Source organism: Pithys albifrons, chromosome 29, assembly GCF_047495875.1.
Source record: "Pithys albifrons albifrons isolate INPA30051 chromosome 29, PitAlb_v1, whole genome shotgun sequence".
Lineage (NCBI taxonomy): Eukaryota > Metazoa > Chordata > Aves > Passeriformes > Thamnophilidae > Pithys > Pithys albifrons.
In genome coordinates, this window is record NC_092486.1 from 3,742,743 (window position 1) to 3,764,850 (window position 22,108).

The 22,108-nt window shown below is 58.5% G+C and overlaps 1 protein-coding gene across 1 annotated transcript in view; it reads left to right on the plus strand.

Annotated features, from left to right (window-relative positions):
* Positions 1 to 4,354: 4,354 nt before the first annotated feature.
* Positions 4,355 to 22,108, plus strand: part of GFRA2 (GDNF family receptor alpha 2) — a 31,839-nt gene continuing 14,085 nt past the window's right edge. Inside the window, exons 1-4 of the mRNA XM_071579111.1 lie at positions 4,355 to 4,662; positions 10,771 to 11,085; positions 15,137 to 15,220; positions 18,701 to 19,049. Of these exons, the coding sequence (XP_071435212.1) occupies positions 4,623 to 4,662; positions 10,771 to 11,085; positions 15,137 to 15,220; positions 18,701 to 19,049 (788 nt within the window). The 5' untranslated portion in view covers positions 4,355 to 4,622. The remainder of the gene's footprint in view (positions 4,663 to 10,770; positions 11,086 to 15,136; positions 15,221 to 18,700; positions 19,050 to 22,108) is intronic.

Below are 22,108 nucleotides of genomic sequence, written 5' to 3' on the forward strand. Positions count from 1 at the left end.
CTTGGTGCCGGATGGAGCCCCGTGCCAGGGCATTCCATTAGCAGGGAGAGCCACGTCCGCCGGGACTGTCGCTCTCTGTCCCGACAGGACAGCGCCGGGATGGGATCGATAGCGCTGCCACCTGTCACAGGGCGCGCTCGGCAGGCAGAGCCACCGACGGGGTGAGGACAAGGCAGAGGAGCCGCTGGGATGTGTCACCAGCCCCGTGTTTCACCCCCGGGGCTCAGAGTGGGGCTGGGAATCAGCTGAGCCCCTTTTTATTCCCCATTTCCACCTCCCCCGGCCCCCGAGCAGGGAGAGCGGCGGGAGGGGAAGGGGCTGGTTTGCTCAGCAGAGGTTAAAGAGGCAAAACGAGTTCAGAAAACAGCAGCGAGGGAAAAAATAACCTCTGCCTTGCGTGTGGCTGTCGGGGTCCATCAGTGTCGGGGTGTGCCAAGGACTCCCATCGCCCCTGGCTCCGAGCTGGCCGCTGTCACAGCCCTGCAAACGTGACCCCCAAGGACACACCCGGGCAGCCAAAGGGGCACTGGCTGTGCCCGGGGCGAGCCCCGATGGCACCGGCGGATTCAGCCCCCTGGGAGCGGCTCCTGGAGTGGAAAACCCTGTTCGGGCACAGTCGGGAGGAAGAGGAGGAGGAGGAGGAGGAGGATGGGCTGCCCCGGCAGCTGCAAACATGCAGAGGGCGTTTGGGCAGGGAGGAGGGAGGGCAGCCTGGCCCTGGGGGGGCTCCTGTGCCACACACACGGCTTTGGATGGGCAAATGTGCCCAGAGTGAACCTGCCCTGCTCTCCCCATGGTCGGGGCCCAGGGCAAACCTTGAATGATATATATACACATATAAAAATATAATAAAATATATAAACCAGTGAGCTAAAATTATATAAAATATTGATATAAAATAATAAAAAATAGAGTCCTATCTGCAAGGAGGGGAAACTAATTCAAGGCCAGGTTGGATGGGGCTTGAAGCACCCTGGTCTAGTGGAAGGTGTCCCTGCCCATGTGGCTTGGTGAGCTTTAATGTCCCTTCCAACTCAAACCATTCCATGATTCTGGGCAGAATTCCAGGGGCTTGGAGCTAAAAGGAACCAAGCACGTGGATGATGCTGGTGGCACTGGGAGAATTATGTGCCAGTGTGACCACTCAGACGTGACTTAGTGCCTCTCAACAGCAAGGCTGAGTTATGGGGCACTTCAGCACAGGGATTGGATCCCATTCCTCATGGTCCTTGTGGAAAACCTCCAGTGACAGCTCAGAGTGTGGCCTGGGGGTCAGGGCAGCACCAGGGCTGTGCCAGGCAGGGTCACTTTGCTGCACATCCCAGGAAGGCAAAGCCCTGACCTGGGAACTCACAACCCCAAACTGGGCTCTGCAAGTGGAACTGCAGCTCAGGGAGAGGATGTGCTGGTCCTGCTCCACCCCTGGGATGCAGGACCCCCAGGACTGGGAGCAGAGGTGAGGTCCTGCCTTCCAGACATCACTTGGACACACGTGGGACCCCAAAAAAATCCCAGAGGAGCTAAAAACCCCCTTTGGGGCTCAGATTGCTGCAGGTGCCTGAGATAGAGCAGCTTTTGGAGAGCAGAGACAGGGGACCAACAGGGAGGGAAACAGCAGCCAGGTGGGGATGTGTCCCCATCCCCTCAGCCAGGCACCCCCCTGCCTGCAGCCCACCCAGTGGAAAGAAATGCAGCCCAAAGGCAGGACTTGGGAGGTGCTCAGGCTCTTCTCATTGCTGCCAGGAGGAGAAGGAGACAGGGAGTGTGGGGAGAGCTCCGAGGCTGGTCCTGTCCCCCATGGATTACACTGTTAATGCCTAATCCATCACGTTAACAACCTTGACTCCCATTAATGTGATAACGCTTTGCAGAATTAAAGCCCGGAGTCAGGAGGGTAAGCAAATCCAACTCATATTAATGGGACTTACAGGGAAGGAGGGGAGAAATCCTCCAGTCACATCTATCAATTCATAGGCAGGAACAAAGCCCAGCTGGAGAGGAGCTGGCCCAGCCCCGAGGAGGGCTCTGCATCCCCAAGGGAATGCTGGAACCACCCGGGAGTGAGATCCTTTGGAAGAGGAAGGTAATTTGGGGTGAGGAGCAGCAACCAGTCTCTGCCACCCACATCCCTCACCCTGAAGGTGCCCATCCCTGCTGGAGGCACTGGGAGCACTGGGAGCTGGTGCCAGCCCAGCACTGTGTCCCTGTAATCGGCTTTGCTGATTAACTTTGTCATTCCACAAAGGGTGGGAATAAAGTTGTTGAGCTTGTTGTGTTTTTCCGGTTTTTTTTTCCACCAAGAATTAATATTTGTAGGGTTGTATCAGTGCTGGTTCCTCTTCCCAGGCACGATGAGCCCTTGCAAGTCTCCTTTGGTCCCCCAAAACCTCTGCCACCCATCCTGCTCCCTCTGTGCCTCCCTTCTCCCTCCCACCAGGACCAGCAGCTCCAAACAGGGCCCTCCTTGTGCTGGGATGGCTGTGGAAGGGACAGCCCCCCGTGTGCCCCCCAAACCTGCCTCCACCATCCCAACCCATCCCTCTCCCCTTGTCCTAAAGGAAAATCCACCCTCCCCTGCCCCCAAAACACGGGCTGAGGGGGGAGGCTGATCAGGGGGGTGCTTCCCATGCCAGGCCCCTGATTTAAGGAGCTCCCAGGCTATAAATCCCCCTGGAATAAATCTGAAATGAGAGCCCAGGTGGCTGGCTGCTCCTGATAAGGCTGGAGCAGGGATGAGCCACCATCAGTGCCTGCAGTGGGAATGGTACTGGGATTAACCCCGTGGGATGGGAGGCTCAGGATCTCTGCCCCATCGGGTGGGTGCTGTGGCCCAGCTAATAAGTGTGCTCAGGTAATTAGAGGTGGGTGTTCCCACTGGCAGCGGGTTCTGAGAAGGGGGATGAGGGTCTCTGTTGGCACACTGAGGAAATAAAATGCAGGGAAGCCCCAGGGGAGGCTGTGCCTTTCCATCCTGGGGACAAAACCCCTCAGTTGTGACCTCGGTGAGGGCTGGGAAATCCTTCCCTCTGAGACAACCCGGCCCTGAGCCTGGGCAGGCAGGAGAGGGAGACAGTGGAGAGGCTGAAGAGCAGAGAGCAGAGTGGAGAGCAGATCCCTCTTCTGGTGGAGGAAATTCTTTCTCTGAGCTCGGCTCTGAGATGCCATTAAGGCAGCAACTGAAGCAGGTTCTAAAGCAGGTCCTTGCCCTCCTGCTGCAGAGGTGCCTGGAGATGGGCTGAGGCAGCTCCTGCTGTTCCTGCTGCCGGGATCTCCCTCCAGAGCAGAGCAGGGATAAGCACGAAGGGAACAGCTGGTTCTTTGCCCCGGGACTGGCGCTCCCCTGCAGGGACACAGGTGGAACACCCAGAGCAACGCCAGGCGGCTCAGGACAACCCGTTTTCAGTGCTGGCTCCATTCAGGCGCTGTGCAAGCTCAGGAACATCCTGCTAAGTCACAGCCCGTGTGTGTTTTTCCTTCTAAAGAGAAGGCAAGGCAGGGAGAGCAAAGAGCAGGAAAAGAATAGGACGGGAAGGACGTCAACTGGGAAGCCTCACTAATGTGTGTTGCTCTGATCTGCTGTTTGTCATCCTCCCCTTTCTTTCTGCCTGACCCTTCACTCCGGAGGATTGTTCTCCTGCACGTTGCTTGCCAAGGTGATGTGCCAGCTGTTTTCCAAAGGCCCTGGCTCGGGAGACAAGGATATGTGAATGGAGGGAGGCTCAGTGCTGTTCTCCCCAACATTATGGTGTTCCCCCTGCCCTTTTATTGCCTTGAGGTGGGCAGAGCTGAGCATCCTCCTCCTCCTCCTCCTCCTTCCTAGACCTTCATGGCTGGCACTTGTAGGGTCCTGATCCCAAATCAGGGACAGAGAGAGGGCTGAGAGGCTCCACCACCCCACACAGGGCCGGGAGGAGGGAGATCCTGCAGTGTGGACCCTGCCCAGAGAGCAGCAGCGGGGTCGGGCTGGTGGTGACCCCCATTCCCAGCCCTGGTGATGCCCCGGGGGGGGTCCCCTGTTAAATCCAGGCAGGTGCATCCCCCGGAGGGAGGGAGGGATGGGGAGTCGGTGAGCCGGGGGGATGGAGGGATAAGGATGGTGACCCTGGGGGTGTTCACACCCCCTGGCAGCCCCCTGCCCCCCGGAAGGGCGGCGGAAGGGCATCCCCGGCCGCGCTGCCCCCGCGGAGCGCGGCCCCCGTTGCCGGCGGAGGGGCGGGCGGGGAGCGGGGCGGGGAGGGGACGGCGGCAGCGGCGGCTCTGCCCCTTCGCGGGGCTCGGCGGAGCGCAGCCGCCCCTCGCCGCGCCCCCTCCCCGCCGCCCCGGCAGCCGGAGCTCGGCAGAAGGCGGCGGGAGCCCCGCGGAGCCGCCGAGCCCGGAGCACGGAGCGGAGCCCGGCGGGGATGCGGGAGGCGGCGAGCGGCTGAGGAGGACCCGGCTCCGCGCCGGGCGGAGCACACACCCCTTTTCCCTTCCCTTCCCTTTCCTTCCCTGCCAGCCCGCCGGATTTGGGATCTACCTGCTCGCCTTGGGAATTATTATTATTTTTTTTATCGATCCTTTTTTCCTGATTTTTTTAATATTTTTTTTTTGCACACGTGGAGCAGCGCGTGGATAATCCTAACATGATCTTGGCAAACGCCTTCTGCATCGTCCTCTTCGTAGGTGAGTGGCCCCGAGGGGGGTGGCTGTCGCCTGGCCGAGGTGGCGTGTCCCCCCCCCCCCCACCCCGGGTGAGGGGCTGAGAGAGGGACCGACCCCCTGCGAGCTGGGGCTGCGGCAGGAGGGGCCCACGGCCAGGGGGTTAATTGAGGGAAACTTAATTTTCCTGTTCTCTGGAAACTTGAAATGGGGAGGGGGACACGGGGGGCACGGAGGACACAACCCCAACGGCCCCACTGGGGCAGCCCCCGCCGCTGACACGGCATGGAACGGGCAGGATCATCCACCAGCAAAGCAAAGCGCTGCTCGGCTCCGATCCCTCCCTCCTTGTCAACCAGCGTGGATTTGCATTTTGGGGGATATGAGCCCCTGTCTCCCCCCTCCCCCCCGTGTCTCACACTGCCTTCCATCCTGGCTGCTCCCCCCCCTCTCAAGCGCCACGCCATTCCAAAGGCTGGGAACGCGGTGTGGAGAACGGGGTGGGAAAGTTGGGCTCGTGGCGTGTGTGTGTGTGGGGGAATCGCTGTCCCCGCGGCCGGAATCGCGCGTGGTGCTGGAGAGAGCACGGCTGAGTTCCTCAGGAGCTTTGTCTCTGCCGGCAGACGCTTCCCATTTCCAGGGCAGCCTCTCAGGGGAGATGCAGCTGGAAAAGGGGAGCGGGAGGGGCACCCCCAGACCGTGCTGGGTTTGGGGTGAAGAGAAGGCAAGTGGGAGATGCCCATTTTTTTGCCCTCCTGCCGCGGCTCGGGCTGTGCCGTGTCGCGCTCCGGATCCCGCATCCCGCATCCCGCATCCCGCATCCCGCATCCTGCATCCCGCGGGCTCTCCGTGGATTCCCGGGGTGTGATCCCAGCTCGCTGCAGCACCGAGCACCTGGAGAACTCCGCTGAGCTGGCCCTGGGCTGGCGAGGTGGCACCGAACTGCGGGGACAGGGAGCTGCTGGGGGAGACGTGAAGGTTGGCAGAGCAAAGCTCGTTCTGGAGGGATGTGGAGCTCCCTGAATGGAGTGGGGGGTGACAGGCTCTTCCCTTCCCTGCTCCCAGCGAAATCCGAGGGGATTGAAGGGGTTCTGGGGGTGAGGGAGGGGCAGCTGGTGCCTCCCATGCCTTTGTGTGAGGTGGGACACGGGCCTGAGCAGCCCCGGTTTGGGGGTGCCCTTTCCCAGGGCATGGCAGGGAATGCCGGGACTGGGGACACGAGCTGTGCCCTCTGAGACAGGGAGAAGGGGCTGCTCTGAGGGCAGGGTGGTGGGCACAAGGTGGGCAAGGGAGAGGAGGGGGCTCTAGCCTGGCTGGGGGGCAGCTGTCTGCCTGTCTGTCTGTCTGTCTGTCTGAGGCACTGCTGGATGTCTCATGGTGACATTTTGGGGCACAGGGATCTCCAGGGGGACAAGGACCTCCAGGATGCCCCACTTAGGACCCCCAGACCACAGTCCACCCTCCCTCACAGCTTGCACAAAAGCAAGACCCCCTGACCCTCCATTCCTGGGTGCCCCCAAGGTTTTATTGGGTGCAAGGGGGAGGTTGTATCCCCAAATCCAGTGGATTTGGGATCCAGGGGTGCTGTACCCCCCCATGGGTTGACCAGGGGGCTTTCCAAAGCAGCCCCCCATGGTGTGGCCTCGTGGGGAGGCTCCTGGTGCAGAGGACACCCCTCTCTTCATGTCTGGGATCATTCCCAAGGACCCAAAAAAGCCCTTTGGTTCCGGGAAGTTGCGTGTTCCAGTGTGAGCCTTTTTGTGAGGATAAACATGTACCTCCAAAGCTGCCTGTGCCCAAAGGTCTCTGGCAGAACCAGTAAAAGAAAACATGTATTAATGCTCAGAAAGAGGCAGCAGAGGCTGATGGTGTTGGGAGAAGCTGTGGGAGCGAGAGGAAAACGGGCCATCTCCTTGTGCATCTGCCTGCAAATCCTCGCTGTGCTCCAGCACCCCGGAGACTGCTGAGGATTAGCTTTAAATTCTCTGCAGATGTTTTATTGATGGGAGTTTAGGGAGGGTGTCTCTGTCAGGGGTTTTTTTTTTTTGGGGTAGAAAAATCCCCCTCAGTCTCCCTTCTCCATCCAGGCTCCCCACCTTGTACCCCGGTGGGTGTGCAGAGCTGGGAGGAGAAAGGGGGATCCAGGAAAACCCACTGAGGTGGCAGCCAGGGCTGATTTCTGCTGGATTTGGGGGGACCAAGCAGTGCTGTGCAGGCTGTGAACCACGAGGAAGGATTTGTGCCATGCTCCGGGCTCTGCTGGCACTGCCAGCTTGGATGGTGTGGGATTCTGCCGTCACCCCCTCGGGGAGGCCGAGGGGCTCACAGAACCCTGTGGAAAACCATGGAAGCAAAATGGAAAAAGGCAAGAGGATGGGGCCAGCTCCCCCCCACCCCCCCCATCCCTTCTGGCTCCCAGAGGGTGGATTTACTGTTGGGCTTCCCAATCCAGCACGAGCGAGCACCCACCTGGCACTGGGATGTGCTGCCGAGGGGGCACAAGGATGTTCCAGGTGGTCCAGAGACTTCAGCATCAGGGCAAGGATGGCTCCCTTCCCTTCCTGCCTGCCAGCACCTCTGGGTCCTGCCTGGGAGGCCCACGGATCCAGCCAGGAATGTAGTCAAAGGAGTGGCTTTTTGGGAAGAAGCTTCATGGAATCTGCTGGAGAAGATGGAATTGGAGCTGATGGCTGGCTCAGGGCAGAGGGGTTTGGGGTGAGCACCAGGTGGATCTGACGCTGACCTGGGCCAGGATGGCACATGGTGGAGTTCTCTATGCCAGGCCTGGAGCTTTGGGATAGCTCTCCATGCCCTGTGGAGCTGTGGGATGGCTCTCCATGCCCAGTGGAGCTCTTGGATGGCTCTCCATGCCCTGGAGCTCTTGGATGGCTCTCCATGCCCAGTGGAGCTCTTGGATGGCTCTCCATGCCCAGGGGGCTGTGGGATGGCACTCCATGCCCAGTGGAGCTCTTGGATGGCTCTCCATGCCCTGGAGCTGCGGGATGGCTCTCCATGCCCTGGAGCTCTTGGATGGCTCTCCATGCCCAGTGAAGCTGTTGGATAGTTCTCCATGCCCTGGAGCTATTGGATAGCTCTCCATGCCCTGGAGCTGTGGGATGGCTCTCCATGCCCTGGAGCTCTTGGATGGCTCTCCATGCCCAGTGGAGCTCTGGGATGGCTCTCCATGCCCTGGAGCTGTTGGATAGCCCTCCATGCCATGGCTGCAGCAGGATCAGGTTGTCCCAGCTGGATGCCTCAGGCTGGGGTTTCCCAGTGTGTGAAGGTGCAGTTCTGGCCCATTTCCAGGATCATTCCAAAGCATCATCCATTTTGTGCTGAAGATCCAGCATTTCTGCCCTGAGGAGCATTTGGGGATGCCTGTTTCTCCTCCACCAGTCCAGGCTCTGTGCCAGGAGTGTGCCTCCATGGCTCCCGCCTGCCTCCCATGTGGAATATAATCCTGAAAGGCTGGGAATGGCCTTCCTGAGGGGCACCTGCCACCCCAAATTGGATCTAACGTGGCTGTGGGAGCTCTGAGTCTCATCCCTGTTACCTGGACACCCTCCAGACCCCTCCAAACCCAACGGGGCTTGTCCAGGATCATCGGCTGAAGACCAGGAGGATCTGTGGGATCTGTTCCTTGGACTGACCATGGGCAATGGAGCTGTTTCCACCTGGGCTGCTGCCCATCCTTCTTGTTCACCCCTGTCCCCCCTGTGGAGCCCCCTGAGTGTCCCCTCTGGCACAGGATCATATCCGAGGTGGGCAGAGCTGTGTGTGGGCACCTGCCCCTCTGACTACTCCCTCCTGTGGAATTTGGGAGACAGGAGACATGTGTCCAGCCCAGGGTAGTGGCAGGGGACACATGTCCACCCCATGGTGGTGGCAGGGGATGAGTGTCCACCCCACGGTGGTGGCAGGGGATGAGTGTCAACCCCAGGGTGGTGGCAGGGGACACATGTCCACCCCAGGGTGGTGGCAGGGGACACATGTCCACCTCAGGGTGGTGGCAGGGGCCCATTCCTGCCTCTTGGGAGCTGCCCGTGTGTCCTGGTGGGTGAGTGGGACACGGGTGGCCCTTGTCACATTCCTGTAGGTGTCACTGTCCCCCTGCCAGACCCAAGGGCTGGGAAGAGTTCCCGGTGCCCATGGGATGGGAATGCTGCTCCTCAGGGTGCAGGGCAGGCACTCACAAAGGGGGGGACCCCTCTCCATCACCCTCTGTGGGGGGCAGCAGGAGGTGCAGGCACTGCACGAAACAACCCCCCCCCATTTCCTCTCCATCGTCCTCTGGAGCAGCCCTGGATGCCCTCCAGGTCCTGTTGTGCCCATCTCTGCGTGCTCCAGAACTTTCCCTGGAATCTGGCACTCAGGGAATCAGGAGTTATGGGGGGTCCTGCCCACCCCATCCCCATCCCTGGGTTGGGGCAGGCCAGGGGGGACCTGTCCCCATTCCCCCCACACTCACGAGGGACTGGGCCACTGGCTGTGCCTGGGGTTGACTTTGCAAGAACTTACTTCCTAAAGGAAATGATGGAAAGTGGTGTGAGAGCTGCAGGAATGCCAGGCAGGAGAGGAGGGCACAGAGCTGATGGCGAGGCCGGGTCTGGGCAGCGGGCACTGGCTGTGCATGGGCAGGAGGGACAGTTGGCACCCCAAGGGATGGCTGGCACAGAGGGAAGCAGGAGGCCATCCCAGGGGGAAGAGCCTGTTCTGAGCCACAGCTGCCCTGCAGCCCTGCCAAGCTCCAGTGCTCCAAACCCTCTGAGTCAGATGCCCTAAAAACCCTGTGACGGGGCTGAAAATGATGAGCAGCAAAATAACAGCCCAAAGAGCAGCATGTGCAGGGAGTTTGGAGGGGCTTGTGCTTCCCTGGGCTCCGCAGAGTCCCCGAGCACAGGGCTGGGAACACGCTGAGCTTATCCCTTTGCCTCTGTGGTTTTAATAAGAAACACAAAGTCCTCTGGCATCACGTGGATCTGGGAGGGGAGGGGTTGAGTTGAAATCTTCCACCTTCCCACCCCACACCCTGGGGCTTCTCATGGATTTCTGGGGTGCCTGGTGACATCCCTGGAAGTGTCCAAGGCCAGGTTGGACAGGGCTTGAAGCAACCTGGGCTGGTGGGAGGTGTCCCTGCCCATGGCAGGGAGTGCAGAGAGATCCCAGAATCATGGAATGGTTTGAGTTGCAGGGACCTTAAAGCTCATCCAGTCCCACCTCTGCCATGGGCAGGGACACCTTCCACTGTTCCAGGTTGCTCCAACCTGTCCTTGGACACTCCAGGGATGGGGCAGCCACAACTTCTCTGCCCAACCTGTGCCAGGGCCTGCCCACCCTCCCAGGAGGAATTTCTTCCTTATATGCAACTTCAATTTCCCCTCTTTCATCTTTAAAGTCCTTCCAGCCCAGACCATTCCCTGATTCCATGGCACATCCAGTCTAATTTTAGGCATGTTGGAATAACTTTCTCCCTCTCTGGAGCAGCCTGAATGTGTCTCTACACCAGGAGCCTCAGTGCAGTTACAATTCCCTTGGGAGGGGCAGAGGAGGGTCAGGCACCGATCTCTGCTCTGTGGGACCAGGGACAGCACCCAGGGAATGGCCTGGAGTTGTGTCAGGGGAGTTTTGGGATGGATATCAGGAAAAGGTGGGCACTGACCAGGCTCCCCAGGGTTTGGGCACAGCCCCGAGGCTGCCAGAGCTCCAGGAGTGTTTGGATGATCCTCTGGGGCACAGGGTGGCATTTTGGGGCGTCTGTGCAGGGCCAGGGGTTGGATGGATGATCCCTGTGGGTCCCTCCCTGCTCATCGTTCCCTGATTCCGAGGATCTCAAGGAAAGGCTCTTCCCCCAGAGGGTGGTGGGCACTGACCAGGGTTTGGGCGCAGCCCCAAGGCTGCCAGAGCTCCAGGAGGGTTTGGATGATCCTCTCAGGGACAGGATGGGATTGTTGGGGTGCCTGTGCAGGGTTGGACTTGCTGATCCTTGTGGGTCCCTTCCAGCTCGGCACATCCCGGGATTCCGGTGCTGGGACACAGATCGGGGTCCCCGGAGGAGGGAACACAAGACATTCACTGCCCTCCCTCACCTCTCTGTGCCCTCCTCTCTCCCTCCCTGCCCTGCCCGTGCCCCAGACGAGATGCTGCGCTCTCTGGCCGGTGCCCCGAGCCCGGCGGGGCAGGACCCCCGCGGCTGGAGGGTGCCCGTGGACTGCGTGCGGGCCAACGAGCTGTGCGCGGGCGAGCCCAGCTGCAGCTCCCGCTACCGCACCCTGCGGCAGTGCCTGGCCGGGCGCGACAGGAACACCATGCTGGCCAACAAGGAGTGCCAGGCAGCCCTGGAGGTGCTGCAGGAGAGCCCCCTCTACGACTGCCGCTGCAAGAGAGGCATGAAGAAGGAGCTGCAGTGCCTTCAGATCTACTGGAGTATACACCTGGGGCTGACCGAAGGTAGGGGGAGATGGGGGCTAAGGGGGTGGAGGGGTTGGAGGAGGTGGGGGCTGGCACAGCTGGAGGGTGGGGAGGTCTGAGGGTGTCTTGGTGTGCTGGTAAAAATGGGCTGAGAGGTGATTGGGCACCTCAGATAAGGCAGGTGGGCACCTAAATTGGGGCAGATGGAGCATCCCAGGTAAGGGGGATGGACACCCCAGGTGGGGCAGGTGGGCACCCCAGGTAAGGGGGATGGGCACCCCAGGTAAGGGGGATGGACACCCCAGGTAAGGGGGATGGACACCCCAGGTGGGGCAGCTGGGCACCCCAGGTAAGGGGGATGGGCACCCCTGGTAAGGCAGGTGGGCACACCAGGTGAGGCAGATGGAGCACCACAGGTAAGGGGCATGGGCACCCCTGGTAAGGGAGATGAACAGCCCTGGTGGGGCAGGTGGGTTCCCAGGTAGGACAGATGGAGCATTCCAGGTAAGGCAGGTGGACACTCCAGGTAGGGCAGGTGGGCACCCCAGGTAAGGACACCCCAGGTAGGGCAGGTGGGCACCCCAGGTAAGGACACCCCAGGTAAAGGAAATGGGCACCTCAACCTCCAGGGCTGGGGCTGCTGCTCCAGGAGTCAAAGGGACACCCCAAGGCTCTGAGGAGGGAACTGTCTGGGAGGGGGCTCAGCTGGGGCTGCTGGAGGGATTTGCTTTGCTGTCCTGAGGGCTCTGCCAGCCCGGGATGGGCACAGAGCCTTTATTGGTTTATTAAAACACAGATCCCTTCACGGGCTTGGGGCTGGTTCTGCTCCTAAATCCAGTTTCAGCTTGTGCAAGAGGAACCTGGACTCGTGGGAGGAGTCCCTGCCCGTGGGAAAACGTTGGAATGAGATTTTTAATGCCCCTTCCAACTCAAATCCGTCTGGGATTCTGTGATTCCATGGAGGAGCTGAACCCGGGGCTGGGAAAGCTGCACCCGAGGATGGGAAAACTGTAGCAGAGGATGGGAAAGCTGTAGCAGAGGATGGGAAAGCTTCACCCGAACATTTTGGAGCTGTATTTGAGCACAGAGCCCCCCTGGGTGAAATTCCCTTCAAATCTGGGTCAGCACAGGAAGTTGCGAGCCCCAAACCCCATCCCAGAGCAGGAATTACTCCTTAATTGTTTTCTCCCCCTCATTAGCAGCCTCCATTCAGCAGCTTCCCAGGGCTTTGCAAGCATGAATGAGGGACGTTTTACGGCTTGCCGGGTACTGCAGGAGCTGTACCTGGAGGAGGAGGAGGAGGAGGAGGAGGAGGAGGAGGAGGAGGAGGAGGAGGAGGAGGAGGAGGAGGAGGAGGAGGTGGGAAGAGAAGTGATTACACCAAGTCTTGAGGAGAGCTGGAAGCTTTGGGGCGATCCGGCAGCTCGTTACTTTAATGTGCATAAAACAGGGAGCGGAAAAGCAGCGAGAAACCCAAAGCAGATCCCGATCTTGTGCCGTTTAGCCAAGATTTCCAGCCCGGTGTCCTCCCAGCCAGCCCTGGGCTGTGGAACTCACCTGTCCGTGCCATTAGGGAGGGCTGCGTTCACTCCAGCCTCATTCCTGGAGGTTAATTGCATCTCCGTGAGCCCAAGGCAGGTCCGCTGCCCTTTTAATGCTCGGTAATTTCCCTCGCAAGCAGCAGGAGTCAAGCTGGTATTTAATTATTTATTGCATTGGCAAAGCGATATACCGGGAGGTTGCTGCGTTTCCTAAATGCACGTTAATAACGGTGCTGTTTGTCAGCGGGGCATTAGGAACGGCGGGAGGAGAGGCCGGGATTGGGCTGGGGAAGGACCCTCCGGGCTGCCCGGAGCCCGTTCCCTTCCTCGGAGCTGCCCTTGGCTGTTCCCCCCATGGAGCATCACCCTGAGAGCAGCAGACACAGAGCGACGGGCTGGAAATCCGCGGGAGATGGAGAAAGCCCAGCCTGGCATCCCACCGGGGTCTCTCCCTCCCAAATTTCTATGGAATGTCACCGAGGAGGTGCCGGGCTTGGAGCAAACCCTCCTGCCTTGCTCCCAATACGGAGTTTCCCACACAGGGATTCAAGTGGCTCAGTAATTATGCAGGATAAACGCCGCTGCCTCGGGCTAGGAATAATCTCGGGATGTCGGGATGCATCCCTGGGACAGAGCAGCTCCATCCCGAGCCCTGACCCCCAGCCAGGGCAGGGATCCTGGGGAAGGGATGCCCAGCACAGCAGGATCGATGCTGCAGCTGCTGCTCAGCCTCGACTGGGGCTTTCAAAGTCCAGCCATTGATTAATTTTTATATAAATATATATATTTTATTTATTTTTCCTGTGGCTGCTGGGGTTTGGGGAGGGCGTTTCCTCTCCTGAGAGCCACAGCTGGTTGTCCTGAAATCAGCTTTTTTCTGGAGTTAAACCCAATAAAAGCACAAGGGTTTGCCTTGAAATCGAAGATGGGAGAAAGGGGGTTTGGCCCCAGCCTGGATTGTGTTCAGGTTCCATCTGGAAGGTGTGAGTTGTGATGGAGGGCAGGGAGGATCAAGGATGGGATGTTTTGGGGCTCACAGGATGAGGGTCTGCACCTCCCCATGGAAATATCTCCACTTTCCCAAAGAACGGGGCAGAAATTCATCTTACAGCAGGTTTTTAGGTAAATGGGGTGTTCTGAGACAACAATAAACCCAGAGCTGAGCACAGACCCTCAAACTCTGGGCCTGCAGCTGGCCCAGATTTGGGCCATAGTCATGGAATATTGACCTTTGGAGATGGGCTGATTGCAATGGGATGGGGTTTAACAAGGCCAAGTGCAGGTCCTGCCCTTTGGCCACCCCAACCCCTGCAGAGTTCCAGGCTGGGCACAGAGTGGCTGGAGAGCAGCCAAGCAGAGGGACCTGGGGGGACTGAGGGACAGGAAGCTCAACAGGAGCCACCAGTGTGCCCAGGTGGCCAAGAAGGCCAAGGAGATCCTGGCCTGGATCCAAACTAGCGTGGCCAGCAGGGCCAGGGCAGTGACCCTTCCCCTGGACTCTGCCTTGGGGAGGCCACACCTTGAGTGTTGTGTTCAGTTCTGGGCCCCTCAGTTGAGGCAAGAGATTGAGGGGCTGGAGCGGGGCCAGAGAAGAGCAACGAGGCTGGAGAAGGGACTGGATGTGACACTGAGTGTCCTCTGAAACACCTCCAGGGACAGAGAATCCACCATGTCTTGATCCAACCCCACTGTGATCACCAGCCCAGGGCACAGAGTGCCAGAGTGATCCCAGTGGGGTTGGACCAAGGGTTGGATTTGATGATCTCAGAGGTCTCTTCCAACCCAAGTGAGAAGAGCAACGAGGCTGGAGAAGGGACTGGAGCACAAGTGCTGTGGGGAGAGGCTGAGGGAGCTGGGGGTGTTCAGCCTGGAGAAGAGGAGGCTCAGAGGTGACCTCAGCACTGTCTGGAACTGCCTGAAGGGAAGTTGTGGCCAGGTGGGGGTTGGTCTCTTCTCCCAGGCACTCAGCAATAGGACAAGGGGGCACGATGGGCTCAAGCTCTGCCAGGGGAAATTGAAGTTGGAGAGCAGAAAGAAATTCTTTGCAGAGAGAGTGCTCAGGGATTGGAATGGGCTGCCCAGAGAGGGGGTGGATTCCCCATCCCTGGAGGGTTTGAACCTGAGCTTGGCCGTGGCACTGAGTGCCATGATCTGGTAAAGGGACTGGAGTTGGACCAAGGGTTGGACTTGATGACCTCAGAGGGCTTTTCCAACCCAATCCATTCTGTGATTTTATAATTCTTTGAACGTGGGCACTGCCAAACCTGGCTGGAACAGGCAGCTGAGCTGGCAGCAGGACCCAGCCACAGCCTCCCAGTCAGCCACAGCCTCCCAGTCAGCCACAGCCTCCCAGTCAGCCACAAGTGAGCTGAACTGCTCCAAAATTGGCTTTTCCTTGTGTTTCTGGGCAGTGTTTTAAAGGTTTTTTTGCTTTTCCCTTCCCAAATCCCAGACTGTGCCGGGGCAGAGTGTTGGTGCTGACTGAGATTATTCACTGTGGCTTTTAATTTGTTTTTCCTCCCTCTTCTCTTTCTTTCCTCCCACTGTAGGAGAAGAATTTTATGAAGCTTCCCCCTATGAGCCGGTCACCTCTCGTCTCTCTGATATATTCAGACTTGCTTCAATTTTCTCAGGTAATAAAAGCAACATGCTCTGGCTGTTTTATCTTCCCTGCCTGTGAACACAGACCTGCCACCGAGCTCCCTGGCAAGGAAAACCTGCAGCTCCTTCCCCTGGGGTTTGTCCTTTGCTCCACCAGCTCTTCTGACCATTTTTCTGCCCATCTCATCTGCCATCACCCCAAATCTGAGCATCAGTCTGGGGAGACACGTGGCCCCTGCAACCAGCCAGGATGTGGGAGGGAGATGGAGGGGTTGGATCCCCAGTGTTGATGCATTTTGGGGCAGATCCTCTTTGTTTCAGGCCTCCCTAGGCTGTGGTTTGGTTTTTTACCTTCTGGATTCAGCTGTCTCCAACCCTGGGTTTGTATCCACTCACCGAGCCTGGGCTGGAGAGCCTGAAATTCCCTTCATTCCCTGATTTCTCTTTTCCCAGCATCAGGCTGGGGCGGAGGGGGAGGCACAGGCCCAGCCTGGGTCCCAGGAGGGTTCAGACCCCCCTGTTCCGAGGAGGTGCCAAGTCCATGGGTGGCTCTTTCCACACTCCCAGCTCAGCCAGGGAGGATGTTGGGGGTCCCCAGAGGATGAGGAGGCCCCAGAAGAGGCTCAGCTGCTCCACAGAAGGATTTGGATTTGAATCCCCCTTGGCCTGGAAAAAGCCTCAATCCCCAGGAAAAGTCTCCAGGAAACCACTGCATTCCTATATGGAGCATCCAGTGTGCTGGTCCAGCCCTGGGCAGTTGGGCTTCATTCCCTCTTATCCGAGAATCATGGAGTGGTTTGGGTTGGAAGGGACCTTAAAGACCATCCAGTCCCAGCCCTGCCATGGGCAGGGACACCTTCCACTGTCCCAGGATGCTCCAGCCTGGCCTTGGACCCTTCAGGGCTGAGGTTTCCACATCCTTTCCCTGGGATGCAGCCCATGAAACTGGAGCATCCCTTCTCCTCCCTGGCACTTGGGTGGTCCCTGCCCTCTCCGTGCCCTGAGATCTGGAATGGTTGAGGATACTGGACCCTTTGGAGCACCCCCACCCCTCAGAGCATGTCTGTGCCTCCCCCTCCCCCTCCAGGGAGCCCAAACTCTGCCACGATCCTCAGCAACTTTTTTTCTTGCCATCGATTTCCATGACAACCTTCCCTGTGCCACCCCCTTTTCAAATTAGGTCAGCAGTGCCTTGGCTTCTCTTTGCTCTTTCTCCTCATCCCCTTTCCCCCCAAACCCCACAGCCTGGTGGGTCTCTCTGTCCCCAGATGTGGTGTGAATTTGGGTACCTCAGGGCTCGTGCAGCCCTTCCTGGAGCCCCCCAGCCCACCTGGGGGTCCCTCTGAGCAGGGCTGGGATGCTGCACCCCCTCTGTGCTGTCACCCTCAGGTTTGAGCCCCCGAGGAGAACTTTCCAGGCTCCCTCCCATCCCACCCCCCTGTTTGGGATGACGCTGCCACCCCCTCCCATCTCCCACCACCTTCCTGGGATCACATCAGCGTCAGGGAAATATTTGAGCTGCTGGAAAGTAGGAAAAGCAGAGTCTGGAGTGGGGGATTAAATGCTCAGAGGTTGATTTATTCAGAAAAGCAAAGCGAGAGGCACAGGGAGCCTGACTGGTGATTTTGGGGCTGGGGGAAGGAGGGGATTGGCTGTTGGTGCATCCAGGGATGTGCTGTGGCCATGGGGGTGGCCTTGATGCTTCTCCCAGCCCTTCCCTGCCCCCCTGGCAGGGGGTGGAACGGTGTGAGCAGCGAGTGGGTGCCCCTGGGGACCCCCAGCCCCGACCTGAGCGCAGGCAATGAAGCAAATGAGCTGTTAGTGCTGGTTCTGGAGAACAAGCTGCTGCTAATTGCCTGGAGGGCTGGCTGGGGGGATTACAGGGCCTTGCAGGAAAGAAGGGGCTTGTGGAAGGCAGGGATGATAAATGTGCCACAGCACCAGGAGCCAGCACTGCCCCCTCCCCATGCAGGGGGGACCTCCCCATGGAGCACCCCGGGATGCTCCTCAGTGCCAAGGGGTGCTGGACCCCAGGGCAAACCTGTGGGAAGAAGGAAGAGGCTCCAGCTGGGAAATCCAGCCCTGTGGGCACCAACTTGCAAGAGCTGGGTGGGCATCAGGCCCCCAGACTCAGCCCAGCAGCGCTGCCTTCCCCATCACCCTCATCCTCCTCTCTCCCTGGCCCCACCTGCACCAGGAGGCCACCAGGGCCTGCAGAGGGATGGCTGCTGGCCCCAGGTCCCCTCCCCAGCTCCTTGGACCCCCGTTTCCTCCTCTCCTCATGAAATTTTCATGCTGGTGCTTTATTAATGAGCTCCCCAGAAACCCAGCACTTCCAGGCATGGGCTCTATTAAAATGCATCCAGGTCCCTGCAGGTCCTGGGCAGGGCAGGAGTGATGCTCCCAGGGATTAGACAATAGGCTGGCACTTTGTGCAGATCCCAAAATCCCAGGTTTGTGCCGGAGATCTGCTGTTAACCACAGCCAGGGCTCAGAGCCGGGGTGGCTGTTGGGACAGCAGGGTGTGGATGGTGCTCTGTGAATCCCCCCAAACCAGGAGCTGCTCTGGCAAGGAGGAAAGAGAGAAAAAGAAAAGAGCCCCATGTGTCTTAAATTCTGAGAGTTTCTGCCAGGTTTGAGAGGCTTCTCTTTAGATTTGAGGGGTTCTCCTCCATCCCAGACTTGTCTTCTCCCAGTCTCAGGCTTGAGATGCTTCTATTTAGATTTGGGAGTTTCTCTTCAGTGCCATGTTTGAGACTCTTCTCCCAGTCCCAGATTTGAGAGGCTTCTCTTTAGAATTGAGGGTTTCTCCTCAGTCCCAGGTTTGAGTCTTCTCCCAGTCCCAGATTTGAGAGTCTTCTCCCTGGGTTTGAGGGGCTTCTCTTCAAATTTGAGGGTTTCTCCTCAGTCCCAGACTTGAGAGGATTCTCTCTACATTTGGGGGTTTCTCCCCAGTCCCAGATTTGAGTCTTCTCCCAGTCCCAGGTTTGAGACACTTCTTTTTAGAATTGAGGATTTCTCCTCAGTCCCAGATTTGAGAGGCTTTTCCTTAGATTTGGGTCTTCTCCCAATCCCAGGTTTGAGAGGCTTTTCTTTAGAATTGAGGATTTCTCCTCAGTCCCAGGTTTGAGAGGCTCTTCCTCAGACTTGAGTCTCTCCCAATCCCAGGTTTGAGAGGCTTCTCTTTAGAATTGAGGGTTTCTCCTCAGTCCCAGACTGGAGAGGATTCTCTCTAGATTTGGGGGTTTCTCCCCAGTCCCAGACTTGAGTCTTCTCCCAGTCCCAAGTTTGAGAGGCTTCTCTTTAGATTTGAGGGTTTCTCCCCAGTCCCAGATTTGAGTCTTCTCCCAGTCCCAGGTTTGAGAGGCTTCTCTTTAGATTTGAGGATTTCTCCTCAGCCCCAGATCTTCTCCCTGGCTTTGAGAGTCTTCTCCCCAGCTCAAGACCATCCCCAATGCTCTCAGGCACACCCCCATCTTCCCCCACCACCCTCACCCATCTCCCCTCTCCAGGAATGGACCCTGCCACCACCTCCAAGAGCAACCACTGCCTGGACGCGGCCAAGGCGTGCAACCTGAACGACAACTGCAAGCGGCTGCGCTCGGGGTACATCTCCACGTGCAGCCGGGAGCTGTCGGCGACCGAGCCCTGCAGCCGCCGCAAGTGCCACAAGGCCCTGCGCCAGTTCTTCGACCGCGTGCCCAGCGAGTTCACCTTCCGCCTGCTCTTCTGCTCCTGCAAGGACCAGGCGTGCGCCGAGCGCCGCCGCCAGACCATCGTGCCCTCCTGCTCCTACGAGGACAAGGAGAGGCCCAACTGCCTCGACCTGCGGAGCACGTGCCGGATGGATCACCTGTGCAGGTAGGGGGGGTCACTGGGGGGTGGTGCCGGTTGGCTGTGGGACCTGGAGAGTTCTGGCTCTCCATGGGCTGATCCCAGTTGGCTGTGGGACCTGGAGAGTCCTGGCTGTCCCCCAGTTGGCTGTGGGACCTGGTGGATCCTGGCTCTCCAAGGGCTGATCCCAGTTGGCTGTGGGACCTGGAGAGTCCTGGCTCTTCATGGGTTGATCGCAGTTGGCTGTGGGACCTGGAGAGTCCTGGCTGTCCCCGAGTTGGCTGTGGGACCTGGAGAGTCCTGGCTGTCCCCCAGTTGGCTGTGGGACCTGGTGGATCTCGACTCTCCATGGGCTGATCCCAGCTGGCTGTGGAACCTGGAGAATCCTGGCTCTCCAAGGGCTGATCCCAGTTGGCTGTGGGACCTGGAGAGTCCTGGCTTTCCCCCAGTTGGTTGTAGGACCTGGAGAGTCCTGGCTCTCCCCCAGTGGGCTGTGGGATGTGGTGGATCCTGGCTCTCCATGGGTTGATCCCAGTTGGCTGTGGGACCTGGTGGATCCTGGCTCTCCATGGGTTGAACCCAGGTGGCTGTGGGACCTGGAGAGTCCTGGCTCTCCATGGGTAGATCCCAGGTGGCTGTGGGACCTGGAGAATCCTGGCTTTCTGTGGGTTGATCTTGGTTGGCTGTGGAACTTGGTGAATCCTGGCTCTCCATGGGCTGTTCCTAGTTGGCTGTGGCACCTGGAGAATCCTGGCTCTCCCCCAATCGGCTGTGGACATGGTGGATCACAGGTCACAGTGGACTGATCCCAGTTGGCTGTGGGACTTGGAGAATCCCAGCTCTCTGTGGGCTTCTCCCAGTATGTCCCAGTTGGCAGTGGGACCTGGAGAACATTGAGGGGTCTGTGTGGTCATGGCTGGGTTTGCTGTGCTCTCTTGTTGTATGACCCTGCTCCAATTTTATCACAGGGGCTCCTCCCCACTCTTGAGGGGCTTCTCCCCAGGTTTGGGGCTTCTCCCCATATCAAAAACATCTCCTCAGGCCATCCCAGCCTAGTGGTTTGAGTTCAAAGGGACCATCATCTTGTTCCAACCTGGTTGCCTCTTCCCAACTCCACATGGGACTTGCCAGCTGGGTCTCCTCCACTAACTGTGGTTCTGTGTGTGAACAAGGGCAGATTTAATGGGGTTTGGCTACTCCTGGAGGGGTTGGTGGGCTGAGACATGGCCTTGAGGTTGGGCCCTTGCTCTGGAGCGATCCTGTGGGTTGTGGAGACTCCTGGATGAGCCCCCCACCCCTCCCCTGAGCTCTGATCTCCTCCAGACCCCCCAGTGCAAAGCTCTTGCTCTGTTTTTTCTCCTGTTTGGCTCAGGAGGTTGCAGTGGGGCATTGCCAAGGGGGAGATCCATGGGGCAGGTCCAGGGAAACAGGGATGGAGCCTCTTGGCTGCTGTGAGTGGTGGATCTGGATCCCTGGGGAATGTGCAGCTCCATTCCCTCACCTGGCATCCCTCCATCTCCCCAACCTTTGCAGGGCTGAATGTGCCAAGGGCACTGTGGCAGGAGGGCACACATGCCCTGCAAGCAGCAAAATCCCTTGCTGTGCTTTCAGCATCCCCAAAAAACTTCCCAGCTGGTGAAATCCGCTGTTTTCCCCACGGAGGAGCGAAGTTGGGAGCTCAGGCTCCTGCTCAGTTATGAAACTCATTATTCATCCAGCAAAAACCCTCCTGTCACCCTCCAGGGCCTGGATCAGCCTCATAAAGGATCTGTCTCCTGCCAGGAGGAGGAGGGTCTTGGGTCTTTTTGCCATCAAGGTGATGGAGTTTCCCAGCGCTCGGTGGTGAAATAAATAAGAGCTCTGGGTCTTCCTCTGGCTGCGAGCGGAGATGTTTGAAATGTGGGAATGTGGCTTTTTATCAAAAAGTAATACAATAAGCCAATGTCTATGAATAAAAGATAGCAATGAATGGCAGCACCTCTCCATCAGCTCGCTCCGAGGGTGGATCTGCCGCTGCAGCCGCTCCCGGAGAGGGATAACCTGGGTGAGCGGGGCTGGGGGGGCTGCAGGGGCCACGGAGCTGCTGAGCATTAATTATGAGCCTGTTCCTGCGTGAAATGAAATTCCAGCAGCAAGAGGTGAAGCAGCAGCAGAGGGAAGGGGCAGCAGCTGCTTTGAGTGGTTGCTCCCAGGTGGAAATGCACTTTTCTGGGAGAAGTGTGGATGCTGCTGCCTGGATGGGGAATTGCTCTGCACAACATCCCAACCCAGCATTCGTTTGTGTCCAGTTTTGCTGTAACCTCAGGTGTTTTTTCTCCTCGTGGTGGGGTGTTCCAGGGCACGGATTCACTCCTTGGATCTGGGTTTTCAGGAGAAGGTCCCATCCCATCCTCTTCCTTCTGGCATCTCCACCCAGGAATGACCAGACACAAAACTCCTCCAATGTCCCCTCATCCCGAGGTGCTGCCTGTGGCATTTCCCACTGATCCCTGTGTTCATCAAGCAGACTGATGCTCATCCTTCTCTGACAGGGGCCTGGCGAGGGATTGAACTCAGAGTGCTCCCGACCCCGGCGGTGACAGCAGACGAGATAATGCTCCTGCCCAGGCTGCCAGGGTAATTAACCCTCCTGGCTCAAAGCCTAATGAGGAGAAACCCTTTTGGCCATGACAGGACTTCCCAGGGAGTCTTTTCCTGCATCCTGGTCGGTGCTGAGGCAGCTACAGGGTCTGCTGCTCCTGCAGGACCCCCACGCACCCCGAGGTTGTGTTGCTTCCTCCCAAAAAGCAGAGGAGCTGGGATAGAGGGCAAATTAATGTTCCAGCATGGAAAACACCCATTCTGGGGGGTTTCCTGCTTTTCTGCTGCTGTTTTCCAGCTGTGCAGGACTGGGGGTTCAGCAGGGGGTTGATCAGTCACAATAGGGGAGGGATAAAAGCCACCAGTTCCTCCATCCTGACCAAGATGTTCCGGATGCTTTGGACAGAGGTGTTTTAACCACTGGGCAGGGTCTGGGTCACCTGGGGGTCCCCTTGGCTGGGAGGGTGTTCTGTGTTGCCCTTCTGAGGGCAGGAAGGGGTCAGGAT